The sequence below is a fragment of the Camellia sinensis genome, chromosome 2 (assembly GCF_055761805.1).
Source record: "Camellia sinensis isolate YWXY chromosome 2, ASM5576180v1, whole genome shotgun sequence".
NCBI classification, from domain to species: Eukaryota; Viridiplantae; Streptophyta; class Magnoliopsida; order Ericales; family Theaceae; genus Camellia; species Camellia sinensis.
Window position 1 is genome coordinate 53,644,153 of NC_138962.1, and position 24,579 is coordinate 53,668,731.

Below are 24,579 nucleotides of genomic sequence, written 5' to 3' on the forward strand. Positions count from 1 at the left end.
TCAATAGAGGCGGGGTTGGCAGCCAGCCAATCCATCCCTAAGATTACATCAAAGTTCCTAATGTGGAGGGGAATCAAGTCTATGTATAAGGTTTTGCCTTTTAAGGATATAGTACATGATCTGCACACATCAGTACTACAGGCAGAATTACCAAAAGGAAAAGACACAGATAATGTATATCCTAAGAGTTCGGGTGTTGATACCAGCTTGGCAGCAAAGGGTGGTGCAACAAAAGAATGAGTTGAACCCAAATCAATGAGAACGTGAGCTAAATGACCACAGACAGAAAGTGTACCTGACACAACATTTTCAGTAACTTCTGGTTTTCCAGGTACCAAGGCAAAAGCCCTAAATTAGCGTTTTTGGTCCTTCCTCTCTCCTCCAGGTTCTGTGGGTTTTCTGATTGGGCCAGAGGGGCTGGTTATAGGATTGGTCAGCTTTGGACAATCCCTCAGCAAGTGGCTCACTTGACCACATTTAAAGCATGCTCTCGTATCACGATGGCATTGTCCCCAATGAGCCATTCCACACGTAGGGCAAGTTGGAATGGTGCCACCTCTAGGGTTAGTAAAACCTTGATTGCCTGAGTTGATTATGTCCGTATTCACCTTCTTGGGAGGCGCAACGCCAGATCTCCTGTTGTCTCTTTCCCATAATTGCTTCTTTTGGCTTGGTTTCCTGGAACGCGAGGCTTTAATTCCTTTTCATGTAATGTACGCTCGGTCTACCATTTCCGCATAGGTTAGCAGTTTCAAAACCTCAGGTCTATCTTTGATTTCAGCATCCAATCTTGCTTCGAATTTTCTTGCTTTTCGAGCTTTGGTGGGGATGACATATGTCGCAAACCGAGTGAGTTGTGTAAACTTGCTCTCCTATTCAGCCACCGTCATGGTTTCTTGCTTTAGATGTATGAATTCCGATGCCTTTTGTTCTCGCAACAAATCTGGGAAGTATTTTGCATAAAATACTTCCAAGAATCTTGCCCAAGTCATAATTTTTTCTTTCTCTAGAGTGAGAAGCCACCATTCTTGCGCATTATCTTTAAAAGTGAAAGTGGCGAAAGTCACCTTCTGTCTTTCGGTGCCGGGTAGGGCGCAAAAAATCTTTTCCATGTCTTTAACCCAAGTGTCTGCTACCATTAGGTCTGGACCGCCGGTAAATGTGGTGGGTTTCAGACCTTGGAGCTGTTTTATGGTAACTAGCTCTTCTCGCCGTTCCGGCATCCCATTGTTGATGTTAGTCTGCAAGGCTTGTAAAAAGCTGGTAACTGCTCTTTCCATGATTCTTTCAATAGATTTAGTGCCACTGACTGATGACTCGCTTCCGTTACCATTATTGGCCATTCTACAAAGTAATAAACGAGGCATTACATCTCTAACGTAGCATATATATAAGCATATATAGCGCAATATATATAAAATACCAACTTGACTATTTTTACAATTAATATTACATCCTTGTTCAAAAGTCAAAATATGTTAGTGTCTCATCCCTGTGATGCAACAAAAAAAGGATTAGAACACATCATGGTTAGCGTACAAAAGAAGTTTTCTTCTACCAAATTTAGAGTGGTAGGTCAAACGGGTCAAACAACCATAGGAAGTAGTGTTGCATAAAAAGCTCAAATTCTCATCCCAACTGTACCACACCAAAACAAACCCATGCGGCCTGGACTGTGTAAATGGGGATGGACTGTATGTAGCCTCCAAGTGCTCGATCGACGCTCTATCCTGGTTGCTCAATGTATGATAGGTCATTATTAAAAACAACATTTTGAATATTAATAATTTTCAACGGGTTAGGGACATCGGTGAAGATGTAGCCCTCGGGGTACACATTTTCCTTTTTGGCAACAAAATCTGGGGGCAAAAAGCCAATAATGTAGTGCGGGCGGTCATATCTTGGGGCAAGGCCGAGGCCAGGGTGGGTCCGAGAAAGCATTTACGCGTGTAGGCATGACTGTGCCTCCACAATAAGTATGGTACGTCAGTAGGATCGGTCTGTACATATATCGGCCGACCCATCTATTGGGCAAGGTCTGGATGTAATCTTCTAATTATATTTTCCGAGTCTCCTCATCCTTCAAGTGAGGCGGGGGTGGGGTGCTCTGCTAAAATATCCTCCAAATTAATGTCCCCAAGCTCCTCCCAAAATGCCTCATCAAGGTTAATCTCGGACATTTCCTACATCACTAGAATAAATGTGAGATTTCACAAAAAAGGATTAACGTCGTAGGTAAATATTTATTTCTTTAATATGTCTAACCGTTGCTCTGATACCACCTTATCACGACCCAACCCAGGGGCTTAGGGCTGGAATCACAACTTACTACATAATTTTAATCTTAGTAAATTAAATGTCGCAGGCAGAAGCAAAATGGAAGTAAGAAAATAATTAAACAAAAATTAACTTCATTCGACTATTTTGATAAAAGAAGGTACATCTATAGGGCTTGTATTTATTTTTTTCAGTAACTGGCCCTTAGTTAAAAAACAAAAGGGGAAAAAGGAAAGAAAAACAAAAATTAGTATTAAGTTTTTGTTCGGGTTCCACTACATGAGGTTACGGATCTTCCTCACATCTCGTCACCTAAAAGGGTAACAGCTATAAGCATACAGCAGAGTAAGAAATATTATGCCAAGAGTATAGGGAATACGAAATAATCATGGATAGTTAGATAAACTAAAACATTTACATAACTTAATTTGAATAAATAAATTATTCAAAGTGGCAGAAACTGAAATATAGAAATTATGTAAATAAATAACCATAACCACAGTACAGAACAGAACAAAATAGAGGTCACATGAGTGACAATCAGAACAGAGGTCAATGGATCTATGACAAATAGAGGATCACAAAGTGGCCAAACAGAGGCCAATGGTTATTTAAGTCTCCAAGGCATGGGACTTTCGTGGTGGTACTTACAAAACATAATTATTTATAAAATCATTGTCAAATAATTTCTAAAAGTTAAACAAACATATCCATGAATTTCAATTTAAGCAATATAGAGTTCAGAAAATAATTAACGTAATCAAAATATTAATATAATTTATAAAACATAGATTGCGTAAAATAATTTATGGTAACCCAAAGCATACGTAAAATATATTATGGTGACTCAAGGTATAATATAACTCACTTTAATATTGACCCTTATTACTTTCTTCTTATTTTTGCAACCTTCTCATGGCGTTTCCTTCGCTCCCCTTTTCCTTTCTATTTTCTTTTCATTTCTCTCTATACTTTTTACAGTCCCACCCATCCCTTTATATATATACATACATAGCCTAGGGTGCATTAATGATCTGAATTGGCTGATTCATCCTCCCTAATCCTAGACAGCCTAGCTGGCTGAGGTTTAGTCATCCAGCAAATACACACATTGATTCTTGCTGGATTTGTTTTTATTATTATTAGATTTGTTATTATTATGAGTTTTGTTATTATTATATTTATTTATTCCTTATTATTATTATTATTATTTCCACTCTTATATTTATTTTTTTTCCATAATTATCTTTATATTATGTGGTATTTAATTAAACATTTAGGGTGTCACACCCCTAAGATAAATTGTTCAGATTTCTTACATGGGCACGCATGACTTGTGGGCCCCATCCTTCAAAAGATAGGAAAATGTTTGGGACCCTTTTTGGAGATGACCCCTACACCCCCAAGTGATTCTGGTACTCTATGTATGTGTGGGGCTCGCACATGTATGTGTGGGGTTCACATCATAAGTGGTCCAGATTTGTGGGAGTCTTATAAGGATGGGGTCTCAATCATTACTCTAAATGATATATGTGTTTTCACATGAGCTTACATAATATGTGATCTCATTTCTTGTGAGATATATGTGTTCACATTGTGTCGGGCTCACATGGGCCCACATGACTTGTGCGCGTTACCCTTGTGAGATATATGTGTTCATTTTGTGTTTAATCTTTCGGTGCAATTAGACTTTCTCGTACAAAATGGTTAAATAATCAACTACACAAATAATTTCTCACTTAAAGCAACTCCCCCGTTATTTTTTATTTTTTACTAGTTAAAATAATAAACATATTGTAAACTCTGTATTTTATCTCATTAATTTTTTCATCTATGTGCTGCTACTACTTTTTGTTTTAATCAGTTTAAAGAACCTCTCAAGGCTCTCCAAATATAATTAGCCTAAAATTTTGTTGTTAAAATAATTATTATAGTAGTTAGTCCATAGAAGTGAGTAAAATAAGATAAAATTAATTATAATAGCTAACAAATATAGTTTAAAGAGTCGGTTAGAATCAACCCTGGTAGATTATTACAAAGAAAAAGTGAAATAAAAAAAAATATCAAAAAAATAAAAGGTAATGTGAATCATGTTGTAATCATTCTAAAAACAAATATATCATTTCTAAAATTGCTTTTTTAGACTACATAAGATTATTGTAATCAAATTCGAAATATGAGAAAATAAAAGATAATGTGAATCGTGATGTAGTCATACCAAAAATAAATATACCATTTTAAAATTATTTGAAGATTATTGTAATATAAGTATGTTTTATGAACATTTCACTTACTTTTTTCATTTCCCTTTTCAAATCCCTACTCAAATCTCCTAACTAAACACAGCATTAATGATTAAGTTAAATAAGTTCCCAAAAATTTTTTTTGGTAAGTAGGGCCCGCATTTTTTTTTACTAGTATAAATAGACCACCTCTGTTTGCTAGAATTTGCAAATTAATTATAACCCATAAGACAGAGAGTCTGAACTTAAATTGTTTGTTGTTGAGATCAAAGAGGATGGCTCATCAGGGAAGAGGCAATGCAATAATCGTCGCCGTGGCACTGGTGGTTTGCATGGTGGTGCTCCTCCGTTTTGAGGTGGTTCAGGGAGCTAGCTTTACAGTAGGAGATGCTGGTGGTTGGACCTTTAGTGTCTCAGGTTGGCCCAATGGCAAGAGTTTTAAGGCTGGTGACATTCTTCGTAAGTATTCAAAATGTGTCCATTTATTATTATTATTTTAATTTTTTTTTTTTTAATGCAAGAAGGTCATGTTTGGTTTATTGGAATAAAAGTATATTAGAATGATTATTTCATCAGAATATCCATTCTCAAATTTGGTTTATAAAAAAAAAAAAAATAAAATATATTGCAAATGAAATCATTATTTACCATTATAAGTGAATGATCATTCTGTAAGGAGGCTATGAAATGAACATTTCATTGTTATTTCAATCAACCAAACATAGCATAAGATGGAAATGAAGGAAAGAGAAAAAATTATTATAAAGTGAAAAGGTTAGAACACAAGAATCATGTCTGGTAAGGTTGTATTTAAATCATAGATTTTGGTAAGGATTAGAAAAAAAAATATGTATATATATATAAAAAAATAAAAATAAATAAATAAATAACTAAATGTTTCCCTTTTCGATTCTCTACTTACATTTATGATCTAAATACAAGTCAAAAGAACATCTATCAACCATGTTTTTGTCTGGATCACTATAATTTCAATATTTGTAGTTGTACCTCAAGTCTATTATAATGGTGAAATTTACCATGTGATTATCACTTTAAATATTTACACATACATATAAAATTAAAATTACATGTCACAAATAAGAAAAATACCAAAATACCCTTATTAAAAATTGATCTAATAAGAGATTGCTCGTTTTCTTAATTCTTGTTGACAGAGTTCAACTATGGCCCGGGAAATCACAATGTGGTTGTTGTGGGTAAGGCAGATCATGACAATTGCAATGTCCCCAATGGGGCAAAAACATATACAAGTGGAAGAGATCAGATAAGGCTTGCAAAGGGACCAAACTACTTCATCTGTGGAATTCCAGGCCACTGTCAAGCTGGCATGAGTATTGCTGTTACTGCCAATTAAAGCAGCACCACCTTTAAATTTATAAACCTTGCTTTTCTATGGTTAATAATCTTTAGTTAATTTTTAAATTCTATAAAAAAAAATCACAGTGTTTTGTTTTTAATCTTTTTATTAGCAATAAAATCACCAGTGCTTATGTCATGATGATATATAAATGAAAAAAGTTACATTACATGCAAGTTTTGTGCAATGGATTGTTTCATTTTGTGTACATAGTCAAACAATTGTATTTTATTATTTTATTTTATTTTTTAACAAAGAATAATCGGTTCTAAGCAGAGTTCTTTAGACCCACGCTATAACAAATTAAGGTTTTAGACATAAAAATTTATGGATGAAATTTCTTAATTATTAAAGATGAAATTGGATATTTATTAGTAAAAAAATGGCTCATTTGTTATTGGGGGAGGTTATAATGTGCACCTTCAAAAAAGTACATATGGTATGCCTTTCATAACTTAAATCCAACATATCATAATTTTTTTTATTATAAAAATCATAACTTTTTTTCATTGAAAAATGTCATAATAAAATCTCAAAGTGTCATAACAAAAATTATAAAATATCATAACATTATCATTCCTAACTTTAGGGTGCAGATCATAAATTCACTATTTATAACTTTACTATAAAATGTCATAACATACATCACAAATAATCATAACATTTATCATAAAAAAATTATAACTTTTTTACAATATATACCATTTGAAAGAGTGCACATTGTAAATTTCTCCTTTTTTATATAAGTAGAAACTTAAAAGGACGAAATGTTATTTCTAAAATTATAAAGAACAATTACTATTTTAAACAAATCTCAACAATACGGTTGTAATTTATTAAGGTATTGACTCCGGGCCACCAAAAATTTCAAAGGTCCAACACGTTTTGTTTCTCAGACACGTGAATCTAGGGATGTAATTGTTTAGTACGGTCGGTATTTAAATAAAAATTTTTACTGAACTGATAATATCGGTCTTATTATTTTGAATATCTATACATATCATTTCTCCCATCAAACCACACCGAATTGAACTGATTGAAACGGTTCGATTCGATGTGGTTTAATTGGTTTAGGACCTTTCAAACTTAAGCTACTTTAAATATAATTACTAATCTATATAAAAATATTAAATTAGTTATTTATCTACCATTTCAAACATATCCAATCTATCCATTTAATAAATACTTATCAATTCCTAGATTAATAAAAATAAAAACAAAAAAAAAAAGTTAAAAAATACTAAATAATGAGTTAGAGTTAAGATTATATATAATAAAAGTTTACAAACTTAGATTACATAGATGATAAGGTTAATAATTTATTATACTTGTTAATATCATTATATATATATATATATATATGATAAATACAATATATGTTGAAGCGGTCGGTTTTGGTTTAATTCAGTGCACAAGGTGTTTGAATCGATACCGAACCAAAAATCAAAAAAAAAAAAAAAAAATTAAAAACCGCACAGACAGATTCTTGTTAAAAAACAAACTAAATATAACCGGTTTAGTCCAATTCAATCGGTTTGGTCAGTTTTTTCGATTTTTCTTACATCCCTATGTGAACCACTATAACTTTATGAGAACATTACATAACAATTTATTTTTACAAAAAAATTATTAATATTAATAATTAAAATCATAAAATTTTCAATAATTTTATAATTATTTTTCTCACAATCCACTATTTTATAATTTTTCCTAGTATGATTGAAGACAGTAACCTTTGGTCTCATCACACATTTATCTTTTGGAAAAGTCTGTGATCTCAGAATTAATGTTTCAGAATTTACCCAAAATGAATATGTGTGATAGAAATTAAATTGATAAGTTGTGTTTGGTTGAGGAATTTGAGGAGAGATTTGAAAAAGAAAAAGAAAAAATTAGATGAAAGATGAATAAAATATAGCTACAATTCACCTAATTTCAAATACCTCTTTCCTTTCCCTTTTCAAATTCCTTCTCAAATCCTCCAACCAAATATCAATCCATTCTAAAATAAGAAGATTTTCCATATCAAAATCCACACCATTTTGAATATCCACACATTGATTATGCCCAAAAATGGAGACGCAAGTTTGACAGCATAATCCATAGAATAACATTCAAATTTGAAACTCTGTCCCTCTTTAATCCATTCTATCCTTTCGTGTCCACATTCGAATCGGCTCACTGAATCACATTTGTCACCGATTTCAGACGTAGTTGTTGACTATTTGTGGAATGCCACATTGTCTGAGTTGGATTTTAAAAAAAACCAAAACTAAGTTTTGGAAGGAATGACGTGGAAATTTTATGTATGAGTTCAGCTGGAGAGCACCGACAGAATAGATTAAGCCCAATAACCTACAAAAGAAGATGAGAATCCGGCAATGGTTCGTCCACCCGGGGGCACTCCGACGATTAAGTCAGTAATTAATATCTCTCACAGATAACAAATCGTGCTTAAACTCATAAGAAAAAAACTTACCTCAAACCCACAAGGGTGCCTTGCTTTTATATCTAGCAGTGACTTGATTCTTTAGAAGCCTCACTCCAATGGATTCAGGCTCAATGCTCATTCTGGACCCTCAGCTAGATAGGAATAAACTCTCTTTGAGCCTTATCCTTATCTAGACTGAGATCCTCCCATGTTCTACGACTCATGCCCCTTATCTGTTTATCTCGGATTCCGGTATCTCCGCAAATACCCTCAGCCTAGTCCAGATCATCTTGGTAGCGTGACTAAGCCACGTGGCATCTTGGCTGACACTTCAGCATCACCTTTGCCACATGTTGCCACTCATAAAATACTTCCCTACAACTGTCTCCTAGGTTCTATTACCTTGGCAACCCAAGGTAATGGAACCTATATCGTTTGCCCACATTGCATGTTGGCTAAGATTTCATTTCCTCTTTACGACCGAGATCATTGCTCGTCGGCTTTAAGTAACCTGGACTCAGCTGTCCACTTTTCCAAGGATCAAGAACCAAGAATCCAGTTCTTTAAGCATCTCAACCAAGATCGCTCTTCTAGCCGAGGTTAATGCTTCATTAATCAAGGAGTTCAAGAGCTCTAATTGTGCATGAGCTGTCACGCATAGTTCTTCAAACCATTTCATATACGTGTCCTTTCTTTATTGGTTTGTACCTGACATGCGCTATCAGCGTGCGTCATTCCTGCCCATGCCGCCTGACAAGCATGTCATCCAAGGCAAACTCATTATGTTTTGTCGCCTTTTCATATTTTTGACAAAACTTCTTTTTTCTCTTTCTGTCTCTTCACTTCGCATTCTTGCATTCTCTCTGTGTGCTCAAACTCTCTCTCTCTACACTCTCAAATCCTCTATTGTTGTGTTCTTGAGCTCCCTATAACTGTTGTAATTATCTTTTCCGGCGAGCTTTTCGCCATTAACTTCTGTCGTCTGTTTCCGGCAAGCCTTATTCCGGTGCTCTGTTGTATCGGTTTCACTCGATAAGTCCCAAACTTCTTTTTAATTTCTAGCCATGCTCTTCAACATAACTTCTTTTAGAATTTTTCCATATGTTTTCATTGTATCTGCCGCCATTGAATCTATATTCATAGTTATACTCTGTTTTTCTTCATTTATCTCCTAATTTTGGTTGCCATTGTTGTTCTTGAATCTGTTCTGTGCTGTTCAATTTGCCCTCGTGCCTTCACACTCTGTTCATGGTTCTTGCACACACCTATGCACTGTTCATGAATTTTGGTTGCTCTTTGTATGCACATATATTTCTGCTTCTCTACTTCATTCTTGATTTCTAAATCATGTTTCTTTTTTGGTCTTCTTGCTTGGCTTCCAGATTCCTATATTCGATTCTTGTTTCTGCATAGACTTAGGCTTTGGGGTTTGATTTTAGAACTCTGTTTCTTAGGAAAATTGAAATAAAAATCCTCCCATTGATCTTCAGAAGCCCTTAACCTAGTGCTCTCTAGGTTTTAGTCGAAGTTTTCAGACCCATACCAGATACTATCTTCTGAAATCTAGTACCAGTTTCATCAAGCCGACATTATGGGTATGTTCAGGTATAGAGTAGACACCCCGACCAAATTTGAATACTTTAGGTGGGAGTTCTCCATTCCAGTCGACGTTCAAATCTGGTTGGCTGGGGAAAAGGACTCTATCATGCTTGATGGAGACTCCATGCCCTTCCCTGTAGTTGCCTTCATTAATTGTGGATTTCGATTCCCCTTAGACACTCTTTTCCTAGAAATCCTCCACTACTACAAACTTAACCTCATGTAACTAGCCATCAACTCATATAGGGTCATAAACAGTATAATCGAACTAGCATGACGAGAAAATGTTAGGATCACACTTGCCGACAACCAGTTCTGTTATACCATGTGTAGCCTTAAGTCTGAAAAAGGCTACACGACTACCTTAAACCTAGATCCACTACCTTCAAACTTACAGCCGACCTCCCAGACTCCAACAAGGGTGTTGGAGATGACTACTTGATCGTCTCGGACAACTGGGAATTTGCGCTTGATGACGATCTTCATCTCTTTCCTCTACGTCGAGCTGTGTTTAGAGAGGATGAGGGTAAAAACTAGGTCATCTTATAACTCTATCTCTGTTAAGACTTGTTAATTTATCTATTTGTACTAATGTTTGTTTCTTGCTTTTTGCAGTTCTTTCCCAACCATCAAAAGACTTCCGCCAAACTTTCTTCCCCAGCAAAGATCTAAAAAGGCTATTGGGTTTGCCAATTGAGAAGTGCAAAGCCGCACTACTGCTTAATTACATACCGATCTACCGAAGTCCTCTGCCCGACACTCCCAGAAGGAGCAAGACTTCGACAGCCACTCAACTAGCTACTTCCTCACCAAGGCCTGATCAGGCCTCCTCATCAGATCTAGTGGACCAACCATCCACTTCAGTTCTAGTTCAACTCATTCCACCATCAAGCACCAGCGACGTCGTCGAGTTCTCAATTCCCTTGCCGGACGAACCCAAAATCATATGCGTTGAAATTCAGAGGCATCAGTGTATGATCCAAATAATCCTCCAATCGCATTGCTTATAATTCACTTCAGCCCCAGAGTTACCGTCGCTGCCATAGCTGACGATATAGGCCGCAGTTAAGCTGTCATTGAAGATTTACTAGCCAACCTTCCAAGAGTTGTTACTGTTCACTCTTCCTTCTCTCAATCCTAACCAAATCCCAAGCCAAAAAGAGTCAAAAGAGCCAAATCAAAAGCCTCTGCCACCCAAGTAGACTCCGAAGATACCGTGTCGATCTCCAAATTGGTCGAGATAGAGAAAAACACGACTTTCGTCGAGAAGAGGCCTGCTGAGGCCGAGCCTTCCTACCAACAATGTTCCAAGAAGTCGAGGTTAGAAGGTTTAGTAGGGCTAGGTGTTTTTCAAGCCAATCCCTGGGCCCCTACATTCGTGGTTGGGGACTGACCAATAACTGCTACTGACAGTGCAATTGACAGTATTGAGGTCGGCGCCGTTCTTTCTACTACTGTTCTCATGCCTATCGATTTTAATTGTATGACCAAGATCACTGAATATGAAAATTTCGCGCTGATGATGTAACACTTTGTTTTGGTAAGTTCTCAATACTTATACTTTTTTATTTAGCTTCATGTTTTAACTCCTTGCACTTTAAGCAATTTTATTAACTTGTTTGTTCCTTTCCTTCTAGGCCATCCAACATACTCACTCTTTCGCAGTAAAGGCCGAGGCTTTAAAAATTGAGTTAGTCTAGAAGACTTAAGATGTTGCTGGCTACCTTGCTTCCTTTAACAACACCGAGGCCATCAGATGCGCACAAGATTAGGTTGAAGAAAGGGCTGAGGCAGCCGAGGTTGTGGCCGAGGTACTCAAGTCTAAGATCAAGGACATTGGGGTCAAAACTACGAAAGCCAAATCTGAGCTCTAGGAGGCCTTGGCTACAAAAGAGGCCGAGATCAAGGCGGTCGACGAAAAGGCATTCTCAGAAGGGCAAGCCACCGTTCGGGATACATACAAAGCCTAGGTTAATCAAGCCTTTAACCGAGGTTATTACCTCGGCTGGACGGCGGTGCTTAACAAGTTGTCTGTCCCAATGGACTCTTCACTTTGAGAAATCAACCAGTTCAGCGTGCCCTTCCTTTCCTCTCCAAAAGACTCTGAAGCCTAAGAGGAGGAAGCCGAGGCTGAGGAAACTAATGAAGAGGAGGAGGTTGCTACTAGGGCTAAGTCCCTCACTCTAAATGATCAAGTCCTGGACTTAACTCAAGATAAGGAGGACGAGGTCTCCAACAGTGTCTTTCCCAAAAAGACCACTTCTAAAGCCGAGGTCCATGTCGTCGAGAAGAGCCTTGATGAGACCCTTCTCGAGATCGACGCTGAGATTGAGGCTGAAAAGACTACCGAGAAGACTGCTCCACTGTCTGTCGAGGCTAGAACACCGTCAACCGCCAAAGTAGGACAGTCTGCTTAGAGTTCTTTCTTAGTACTTTTCTTCTTTCAGTTGTAACTTTGAACAGTTTTAAGTTTCAATTTGGCCAATGTGCCTTCTTTTGTAGTTTGAACAAATTTCTTCTATAAATGTATACTTTTTTTTCTTTAAGTCTTGAATGCTTCTCTGTGTATATGCTTACTTCATTGCTTCTGTATCTTGCATGTTTCCACACTTAGAATATTTTTGAAATTTTTCCACACTTTGTAATCACTTCGGGTTGGAACACATCCGACATGTATTACCCTGGACCCACTTCATCTCGGGTGCAGCCTTAGTCGGTCATCTCGGACCTCGGAGTTCATTTTTTGTTGTGAACTCGGCCAACGGACATTTCAAAAACATTCTTTGAATAATCAATAAGTATTGTTTCCTTACTTGTACTTACTGTCTTTTATCAACTTGGTTGGTGATCTTGGGTAACAAATAATTCGAGTGTTCCTTATCTGGATACATCGGTTGATTCAAATAAATTTTAGCTGAGGTCATCTACCTTGGTGTCTTTGTTAATCCAACTAGATCAAACTTAGTTCAACTATACCATATGACAAGTGTTAATTTAGCTCTACTATATGACAAGTTTAAGTTATTCTTCATGTTTCATTCGAAAATATCGCAAACTTAGTTCAACTCTACCATATGGCAAGTCTAAGTTATTCATCACATTTCATTCGAAAATATCGCAAACTTAGTTCAACTCTACCATATGAAAAGTCTAAGTTATTCGTTATGTTTCATTCGGAAATATCGTAAACTTAGTTCAACTCTACCATAGGTAAGTTGAATTCAACTCTACCATATGGCAAGTCTAAATTAGTCGTCATGTTTCGTTCAGAAACATCGTCATGAGACTGCTCAATCTTATCGCACAAATTTCAACAAGAATAAAAAAACAAAATCTACCTAGTGTTTTATTAAAACGTCGGCTAAGAAAATAATTACATAAATCTCAAAAAACAAAAACTAGTGATAAAAAAACTTCAAATTGCAAGTGTTCCAGGGTCTTGGCAACTCTTTGCCATTACTGTCTTCTAACCGATATGCTCCATTGCTGGCAACCGAGATGATTCTGTAAGGCTTTTCCCAGTTTGGACCAAGCTTGCCCTCCTTGGGATCCTTCTTATTGCCGATGACTTTTCTAAGGACGAGGTCCCCGATCTTGAACTCCCTTGGGTTGATCTTTTTGTTGTAAGCCCTAGCAAGCTGCTCTCTCCCTTCTTTCTTCTAAGAGGTTCAGATCTCGGGCCAAGATTGCCTCGTTGGTCCCATTCTCCACTCCCTGGGTTCCGATTCCAGGGATGCCGACCTCCAGTGAGATGACTGCTTCAGTGCCATATGCCATGGCAAAAGGGGACTTCCCAGTTGATCTTCTCGGTGTAGTCCGATATGCCCACAACACATTAGGTAATTCTTCAACCCATTTGCCCTTGGCTGCTTCCAGCCTCCTCTTGATCCCATCCAAGATGGTCTTGTTGGATGCTTCTACTTGATCATTACTCTAGAGGAAATTAGGAGTAGAGTAATAGTTTTTAATCTTGTATTTTGCACAAAATCTCTTAATCAGCTTACTATCAAACTGAGTGCCATTGTCTGCTATAATGGCCTTTAGGATCACGAACTTGGTTATTATGTTCTTTCAGATAAAGTTCTTTACATCAATATCTCGAATCTTCGTAAGAGGTTCAGCCTCTACTCACTTTGTAAAATAGTCTATGGCTACTAGCAAGAACTTTCTCTATCCAGTTGCCTGGGGCAGTGATCCCACCAGGTCTATACCCCACTGGGCAAATGGCCAAAGATTGGACATTGGGTTTAGATCGACTACTAGCTGATGTATCAGCGATGCAAACCTTTGACACTTCTGACACTTCTTAACATAGGCTTCAGCATCTTTTTGTATGTATGGCCACCAGTATCCCTGGAAGATAGCTCTATGGGCAAGTGACCTACTCCCTACATTGCTTTCACAAATTCCTTCATAGATCTCATATAAAAGGTCCTCTACCTGAGAGGGATGCACACACCGGAGTAGAGGTCCAGTGAATGATCTTTTGTACAGATGGCCTTCTGCTGACAGGCAGAACCTGGCCGACTTTAACCTGGTATTGTGTGCTTTTTTTCGGTCGTCCAGCAGTTTGCCTTTTTTGAGGAACACAATTATGGCGTTCATCCATTTGGGACCCATTTCCACGCACATGGCTTCGTATTCCGTTATTAGAGGCTCTACATTTGGCCCTGTTAGATAATCAATCATGATTGTCTTTGGTTCCCTTAACTTTCACTACAACAAAACTGACTTTTTACGGCACCACATCAACGGCATACAATAATTACACGCCGTAGTTTCTCACTTTTACGACTTGCTTTTTTTGCGTGTCGTAAATACTTCTCCAACCACGGCTCCTCTATTGCGTAGGCCGTGAATGGTAATAACAATGATTTTTTTACGGCTTGCAATGCATGCCGTAAATAATAAAACTTTCTACGACATGCATATGGTGTGCCGTTAATACATTAATTATAAACGACGCACATATGCTAGCCGTGAAAAGTATTCACTTTTCACGGCGCACACAGCGCCTGCCGTTAAAAGTATTGTACTTTTTACGACACATACATTACTTGCCGTTAAAAGTATTGTCTTTTTACGACGCACAATGCATGTTGTAAATTGTATGATAAAAAAAAAAGAAAAAAAAAGAAGGGCGCCAAAATAAAATTTTATGGCGCCAATTCACCAAAAAATATATATATATATATATATTAAAAAAATAACATATACATCTTCACCCCAACATTAATGAAAAATGAAAGCAATTGATGGAATAAAACTCTCACCATCCATCGATGCTCCTCCATTGCCGATCTACATCCTCACCCTTTTCATCTCTGATCTGTCCCTCCCCACTCAATCTTCCCAGCGTTGATCTACCTTACTTGAGTGGGGAGGGACAGATCGGAGATGAAAAGGGTGAGGATGTTGATCTACCTTACTTCACCATTTTGAGCCCTAATTTGAGAGAAAATTCCCATTTGAAGAGAAAGAAAAAAGGCCTCTCTCTCTCTCTCTCTCTCTCTTTCTCTCTCACAAAACCCCTCTCAAATCATCCATCTCCATCATCTCTACAAGGCCCTTCGATTTCCCTCAAAGCCCCTCTCCGACCCCAATCTACAATGATTCGGATGTGAAGTCGAAGCCTCGGAAGCGACTCATCAAGAAGAACACGACGGCTGAGGAGAGCACTCTTGATTTTGGAATCGGGGAAGAGGATGATGGGGAAGAATTGGGGGATTTTGTGAGGGGAGAGTCGGACTACGATGGTATTGGTAGTAGTAGGAAGAGGGACAGACATTGAGAATTGAGAAACACACATTCACTCTCTGCTCTCCTTGCTCTCTACCCTAGCTACTCCCTTTTCAGCGCCGCCGCCGACTTTGCCCATTCTCCTTCTTCAGCGCTCCTACCGACATCGTATCTCCGAGCTAACGTTAGCACCGCTGTCGTCTCTTCGAGTATTCAAGAATTAGGGACAGACATTGAGAAACATCACGAGGTATTTTTGATCCCCTCTCTATCTCTCTCTATTGATTCGGTTTTGGCTATGAATATACTTTTCATCTTCTCTCTCTCGGTTTGGTTTTGAATATTTTGTTTCATTTCCTTTTTATGATTGCTTTGTTTTTTGATTGCCCCTTTGTATATCTTTATTCTCTTTCTGTTTGGGGTTTATTTTCTTAGATTTCCTTAACTTCTCTTCATGTATGCTACGTATTTGATCAAATGTCACAATGTACAAGCAGAATTTCTTTGAAAATTTAGACTATTTTACTTGCTTTATATATTAACCTAAGATACAATGCATTTAGTTTTAATAAATAATAATAGTTTGCATACATGTGAAACTATTATTATTTATTTAATCCATTAAGGGAAATGAAACGTTAGGTGCTCCAGCTGTATTACACATGGAAAATAATCCCACAACTTTGCTGGTAATGAACTGTTGCAAGAATTTTGGGCAAGAACAACAAAGAGGTTGTTAGTGATGTTGGTGCAGGGGAGTTTCTTCTGAAACTAAAAATTAAGGGAATGGTAGTTAACATGGATGCCAAATGTCTCAGAGGTCAATGTAATAATTGAGAGCATTGATAATGTAGGTTGTAGATTTGTAATGATGATTAGAACTTGGTTGGGTATGGCTTATTATGAACAATATTTTTTTTCATCTTTCTTGGCCCTACTGATTCATACAATTATAATTGATGCTTAGTTGGATAACATTTTACAGCTAAGAGTCGCCAATTTTGGGAGAAATTATTTAGTCTCTTCTAAATTTTTTAAAGAGGGGATATCAACAAAGTGGGAAATAGGGAAAATAATTTCAAATTGATGGAGGTACAAGACACTTACACAAATCTAGTACATGAACCACTTTTTTAAAATTATGAATTTTGTATTTACGAGTTAACTAGATGTTGCAAAATATAATAATTTCTTTTACCTAATACTTGTCATTGCACTCCTAGTTATTTGCATGCTTTTATGTTCTTTGCTTTCTATTATTACATGGTTCTCTATACTTGTAATAACCCTCATCACTGCTTATCGATGAACATTGATTACTGATACCTGAACTAATTATGACTGATAATTGAACTGATTAAAGTACTGAACTGACTGACTGAAAACTGCAACTGAATTGACTGAGTATGTGCGTTAATCTGTATTCTATCTGTTTGATTGATTATTTGATCTGTTCACGTTTTATGTTTAAACTGCTAATTGAAGGCCTTATCGGCGGCCGAACCGGGAATTGATTGATGTTTTATGATCATCATAATTAATGTGATTTTATGGTATAATTACCTGAAAACTGATTAGGTATGATTAAATTAGATTAAATATTGATGGATTGCGAGTTTTGGACTTAATTACCATTAGACCACTTAGTGGCCACTAAATATAATATATTTGAACCTCATTAGATACGTAGGCAACATTTTGTTCAACCATTTCCTTGCTCTTGCCGACTTGAGAGGGAGAAAGGGAGAGAAAGCTTGAGTTCTTCACAAGTTGCTTAGAAACTTGAAGAATTTGTAAGAGATTTGCATAGTTGAGCTTCCTTGCCTTGAATACTAGACTTAGGTAAGAGAATTTAACCTTCTATTACTGTATTTGAACTTGTTCATGCTTAGTTTTTGAGCCTCTAGTGATTTGAGCCTTGAATTGGTCCATATATGTTGAATTGGAGCCTAGCTCATGCATGCATGCCTTTATTTTGAAGTTTTGAAGTTATCTATCATCAAATTGTACATGCATGCCCATATTTTTACAAAAGACCATGAACTCATCATGTCTTGAAAGATTTGGCTCACTGGAGCATGAAATTGAAGCTTTGAATTGGTTTGAATTCATGCATGTTTCCATACTCTCCTTGTTCATGAAAATTGGTTGAAATTGAGTTGAATTAAACACCCTTGGGCTTTGATTTCTCAAATTGAGCTTTGAATCATGGTTTACTATGAGTTTATAAGAGTTTTCTAGGAAATTCAGCCCAAGAGGATCGGTTTTGATGCATTTGAACCTAGTTTTGGCTTGGAGGTGCAATCTGGAATTCCCAGATTTTGTACTTCCGCTCGAGCGGGGATAATGACGCTCGAGCGTGGCATCCAAGCATCCAGTATTTCTCTGCACTGTTTTACAGTCCGCTCGAGCGTAGGATTGGGCGCTCGAGCGGAGGCATGTGTCTCACGATCGAGCGGGCGTCGAGCGCCCGTCGAGCGGAGATTTCACCCATCCAGTACTTTTACAGTACGCTCGAGCGGGAGAGTTTACGCTCGAGCGTGTACCTTTGTTGCATGTCCGCTCAAGCGGGTAAACCTGAGTTCAAGCGGGACTCTGTTTTTCTGAAACTTCTGAAACTGCTTTTTGAGTACATCTTTGCATCCTCATCCCATTCTAGGCATTCTTAGGCCTAGTTTAAGGCATCTTACTGAGGATATAGATGTAGAACACACCGAGGCATTAGGGGTTAAGTTACTATCTTTCCCAGCTGTGTAGCTTAGTGTGTTCAATCTGTTAACTGTGTAGGGTTGGCGACTGGGGAGGCACGCTCTAGCTTACTGTAACCCAGAACTCTGTGAGTAACGATTGTGTAAAGATATGTTCAAAAATGATTATTTTCTGAACAACTGAGCTGTACTGTTTCTGAATTGAATACTGTTAACTGAATGAATGTATGTCCTATATTCTGAATTGTATTGTGGCATCCTTAGCACCTACTGTTTACTGTTACTGTGACAGAAATCTCTGTCGGTTCCCTTGTTGGAACCACTACCGTTTACTGACTGAAGGCCATCATTACTGTTCGGTCTTTTAAGACCTACTGCTTACTGTACTGTTATGCTAATGGGTGTACCACATATGACTGTACTGACTGAACAACTGAAATACTGTTTAATTGAACTGTTTTCATACTGTAAGGACATTCATTCTTAACCTCTTTACGCATTATGTTATTCACTGGGCTTTAGCTTACTGCTTATATATATATATATATGTAGGTGTACAGGCACCAGACCGCGGCTAGAAGCGTCAGGGTTACTCCAGTTTTGTCAAGCCAGCCTATGTGCCTCACTGCGAGGTTCCGAGCCTATCGTGTTAAGGCTTAGGGGTGTTTTACAATTCCCCCTTCTGCACTGTCTTGCTGTTTGTTATAATCGAATGGATTGTATAGACTGAACGTTTACCGTATTGCTATGTAATGGATGGAGTCCCTAGTCTGAATAATTGTATATATTGTGCATACTATTTTGCACTGTTTATGTACAAATGTATGAAAAGTCTTTTTGCATATAGACTGTCACAGCTCATTGGACATTGTTTATTTACTGTTTTGGCTTCCGCCAGGCCCTGTACTCTGTTTTACTATTCTACTGTTCTGCAGGCCTTCGGTAATCTCGGATTACTGGCCGGTTACGGTGCTAAACCCATAGGGTCGGGTTTGGGTCGTGACAATACTACTTCCTATTGGTAGTGTGGATATTGATAAGTATTGAACAACTAACCACTCCACTGCTAAGTACTTTGGTATCTCTACACTTGTGACCCTAATTCTATGTACATGTAGTTTGAGGGTGGTGGCTGTCTCTGTATCTGGTTTGTAATTCTTTCTAATCATAGTGAAACCACAATGACTATAGACATAGCCATAATTTTGAAGTGAACCACATAAATCTTGTATCCTTGTGTGTGCATGTGATTAACAATTCTTGTTTATTGTTTTTCTCTATTATTCATGTCTCACCGATCCCAGTGAAGTGTGTTCCACAATTCCTAATGCCTCCTATAATTATTCTCCTAATAGGTCGGTATATCATCTCATTTGTCAATCAAGGATAAACTAATTGTTGTATTCTCCTAATAGGTCCCTATATCATCTTATTTGTCAATCAAGGATAAACTAATTGTTGACATCTATTTTAACTATTTAATATGATAGTAGTAATCGTAAGTAGTACATTCTCCATTTGAACTCTTCCAATTTGATGACAAGCAAAATTCTATGTACAAGTTTTGTTACTATTTAAAGTTTTTCTTTTACCCATTTATTTTGAAGGTAAAGTAATCTATGTTGTGAAATGGATGATGAGACTGAAGAACAAATGAGGAATGATAAGTCCAATGTCATAAGAACTTGAACTCATCTTCTTACAATTCCTAGTAAATTTTCTAAAGTCAGTGGTCCTTGAAAAGCTTGAGTGGGAGGTACTTTGTTTACTGCTTAGATGTGCCTAGTGGGATTAATTCCATTCTCGGTAATCAATTGAATACCTTTGCCTGATGGTGACAGCTTTTTCAACTAATTTTTCAGGAAAGAGGAAGTGGGGATATATTGGAAGAAATGAAGAAAACCTTTGTCTTTTGAGCAATCACTATTGTGATAATGGCAAAGGTCTATTTTCTTTTCCTTTTCTTTTTTCTCAATGTACTTCTTGTCCCCCTCCTCTTGTACTTGATCCTCTTTTTTTTCTTTTTTTTCCCCTTTTTAATGAAATTTTCTTTGTTTCCAATCAAAAAACGATCCAAAAAAGAAAAGAAAAAAAAATCTATATTATATAAAGGGATGGGGAAAATGTGGGGAGAAGGGAATAAAATGAAGTTGGCACGTAGTTGCGTTACATCAAGGTATTCAACTTGCTGCATAGTTTAGTTTATGATTTTTGTGAAAGAACTTAACTTCTTTTCAAAGGTTTGTCCATTTTGCAGTAATAGCTAGTAGGTGATCACCATGAGAAACATCTATTTCGGCATTAGCAGGTTGCAAATGCTAATGTCTTTGGGGTTCCAAGTAATTTCTTAGGCATTCTCTAGATGTTTGAACTAATTAATTATTTTTTTCCAGCTTTGATATTGAAGTCGAATAATGCCATTGTTGTTATCTGCTTCAGCTTTTGAATGACATATCATACACTAACAGCTTATTTTCCATTATTCTCCAAATACGTTATTGTCTTTGTAGTTCTTGAATCCTGCGTGCTTAAATATTGTCCATGATTTAATGCAGATCAAGCACAAATTGACTTGGATGCAAAGAAACTACAAAGTTATGTGAAGGAGAAATCCTTTTTGATTTTAGAAAAAGGTGTTCTTGCTGACAAGATCAGTCTGGGTGTTCTCAGACCCTCCACTTGCCGTTCTTCTTTTTCACTACCAATGTGTTAGACAACTAGGTCGGGTAGTGTACTTCTTGGATGGCTTGGGCTTCCAGCAGCCTGTCCACTTCCTCTTCAACTGCTTCCACATGTACTAATGTTGTCTTCCTCGCCTGCTGGATGACAGGTTTAGCCGACCTATCTACATTGAGCCTATGGCAAGTGACCTCGGGGTCGATGCCTGGCATCTTATAGGGTGTCTAAGAAAATACTTATATGTTTGCTCGCAAGAAAGCCTCTAACTCCCTTTCCTCCTCCTCGGCTAAGCTTGAGCCGAGAAGGAAGAAGTGCTCTCCATCATCTTCTTAGACCAGAATCTTCTTCAAAGCTTTCTCACTTTTGTCGGTTGGTTCTTTGCTGACATCATCTAGCACCTCCATATCCTCGTCTTCAATTTCTACTGTCTCTGCTTCTCGCACATTGTAGGTGGACTTCATTGCTGCCATGGAGAAATTTTTTGACTGCACTTGATCCCCTCTAACCTCCTCAATCCCATGTTCGGTTGGGAATCGCAACAGCTGGTGTAATGTTGAAGGAACAACCCTCATTGCTTGCAACCATGGTCTATCCAAGGTAACATTATAAGAGGAAGGGGTGTCAATTACCTTAAACTTCGTGCTTACCTTCTTGGTGCCTGCCTGCACCTTCAAATTTGTGGCTTCTAGAGGCCACGTTGACGTTCCATTGAATCCAACCATCGGGTTGTTAGATTGTTCCAGATCATCTGGGTGAAGGCCAAGCTCCTTGTAACATTTAATATACATGATGTCATAAGAACAACCTTGATCAACCAGTATGCGCCTCACCTAGCACTCTCCAATTTTCAGCGTTATCACTAGGGCATCGTTGTGTGGATGCTGCACTATATCCAGGTCTGCCTCAGTAAAAGAAACAATTGGTCCCTAGTACTCATTTGTCCTAGGCTTCTTTTGCTGGACCTAATACACATGTTGTAGGTGCCTCACTCTTTGAGTCTCCCTCGTACATCACTCTCATTCACCTTAGAGTGAATCACATTAATCACCCGAGGTCCATTTGCTTGCTGAGGTGGCAGTGGTGGTAGTGGATGTGGTGCTGCCGGTGCTTAGGGTAGCCTTGCTTGCTCTTCCCTTGTCCTGGTCTCATCTACTAGGTCTCTCAAGTGACCCTGTCTGACCAAATCCTCCAAGTACGTCTTTAGAGCCCTAAATCGTTGAGTCAAGTGTCCATCCTTGCTATGATAAGCACAATGCTTCCTAAGGCTCCTTCCTACAAATTCGCTGGGGATCTTCTTCGGCATTCTGTAATACGGCTGGTTCCTGATCCTTTCCAAAACTTTGTACACTGGGATCCTGAACATAATGGTGACTACCTGTGTAGCCTTCAACCCTGTTTCTTGCCTGTTAGAACTAGTGTTACCTCGGCCTCGCTTCAGCGAGCCGTTTCTCTTCTCCTGCTTTAGTGCCTTCTTCTCTTGTGTGTCCTCTTCTACCCTGGCATATTTCTTGATCCGTTCCATGAGCTCCTCCATAGTTTTTGGTAGAGTTTTTGTCAGCGATTTTCGAAGAGGGCATTCGTCATCCAAGCCATTCTCAAAAGACACGACCGCCAGCTCCTAGTTGCAGGCAGGAATTCAGTTGAGCACCTCGTAATACCTCTTGGCATGAGCCTTGAGGCTTTCATCCTTGCTAACGTTCAAAACCAGTAGGGAGTCTACCCTTAGTGGCTGCAACTTGTTTGTAACAAACCTGGCCACGAACATCTCGGCTAGGCCTTCCCAACTCTTTGCAGTTCCTTTCAGCAACTTATGAAACCAATCAGATGCTATCTCCCCAAAGGATGAGGGGAATACCTTACACAACAACTGCTCATTCCCACTCCACAAAGCCATCGAATTCAAATATAAATCAACATGAAAGTTTGAATCAGACTTGCCGTTATAAATCTGGAACCTCGACATGTGAAATTTCTTTGGGGCCTCAAATCTATCCAACTCCACTGAGAACGGTGTTCTCGACTTGACGGGGGATGTAACCTTGACGTTGAGTCGCTTCCTCTGGAGGTAGTCTCTCAGATCTTCCTTCGTTCGGCCTGGAGTTCGACTATCAACAGATTTCAGCCTTTTTGGTGCGCTGCTTCCCGCATTATTGTGCATCCTCTTGGACTTCTCTTCGTTTACCGTATCAAAGCAAAGTCCTTTCCCTTGGATATGCCGAGGTTCTTTGGCATAGGTCCCCTTGGTTCGTGGCGTCTTCTGTGACTCACCTCTTACTGACTTTGCTTGCCCGATATCCCGTGAAGGCCGATGTAAGTGCTCCTTTTCCTTGCCATGTTGTGGGACAGCTGGGATTGTTTTCTGCCCTCCTTACTGGGCGTCAATCTTGGCTGCTGGCACCCGCGTGTCCTGCAACGGGAACGGTGGTTGCATCATGTTATTTTGTATCATGAAGTTAACAACCAATTATAGGTCTGCCAACTTGTTTGACATTTCTTTCATCTCGCCGTCCCTTCTCAAGCATCTATCCTTCTGTATTTGGAGGTCGTTTTCGTTGTAATACTCATCTCGGCCTGCTTTCTTTGGGGTGTTACCCTCTTTGCCGACGTCCTTCTCACCAAGATTCAGATCTTGTGCTCCTTCAGTACGGTTTTCTTTCCCGATGTTAGGATCTGCATGTTCACAACTCTCACTGTTAATGTCATCCCTAATCTTTTCTTCTTGTTTGTCGTTGGCCATCTATTCTCCTTAAGTTTTCACAAACGGCGCCAAATTGTGGGTATTGATTCTTGATCACACAACCAAATGGGGAACTCAGTTGGAGAGTACCGGCAGAATAGATTAAGCCCAACAACCTGCACAAGAAGATGAGAATTTGGCGGTGGGTCATCCACCTGGGGGCACTCTGACGATCAAATCAGTAATCAATATCTCTCACAGATAACAAATTGTGCTTAAACTCACAAGAAAGAACTTACCTCGAACCCATGAGGGTGTCTTACTTTTATATCTAGTAGCGACTTGATCTCTTTAGAAGCCTCACTCCAATGAACTTAGGCTCAATGCTCATCTTGGACCCTCAGCTAAATAGGGATAAACTCTCCTTGAGCCTTATCCTTATCTAGACTGAAATCTTTCCCTATTCTAGGATTCTTGCCGCTTATCTGTTTATCTCGAATTCCAGTATCTCTGTAGATAACCTCGACCTAGTCGAGATCATCTCGACAGCGTGACCAAGCCACATGACACCTTGACTGACACTTCGACGTCACCTTTGCCACGTGTTACCACTCACAAAATACTTCCCCACACATTTCAAACAATGTGGACTTTGTGATTGTTACATTGGTATTGTTTCTCAGAGTCAATGTAGAAATCACTGTACTTACATACGGGATTAATTCATGGGCAAATTACATATACACCCCTCGAGGTTTGGCTAAATTACAGATACCCCCCTGAGGTTTCGGAAATTACATCCCGCCCCCTGAGGATTGTATTTTTATAACAATTTGCCCCCTGAGGTT

General features: G+C 38.3%; 1 protein-coding gene across 1 annotated transcript; it reads left to right on the forward strand.

Annotated features, from left to right (window-relative positions):
- Positions 1–4,795: 4,795 nt before the first annotated feature.
- Positions 4,796–5,901, forward strand: LOC114289154 (basic blue protein). The gene is made up of 2 exons (XM_028232817.2): positions 4,796–4,979; positions 5,696–5,901. Exons 1-2 carry the CDS (start codon positions 4,796–4,798, stop codon positions 5,893–5,895), a joined length of 384 nt encoding a protein of 127 aa, XP_028088618.2. The 3' UTR covers positions 5,896–5,901.
- The last annotated feature ends 18,678 nt before the right edge of the window (positions 5,902–24,579 follow it).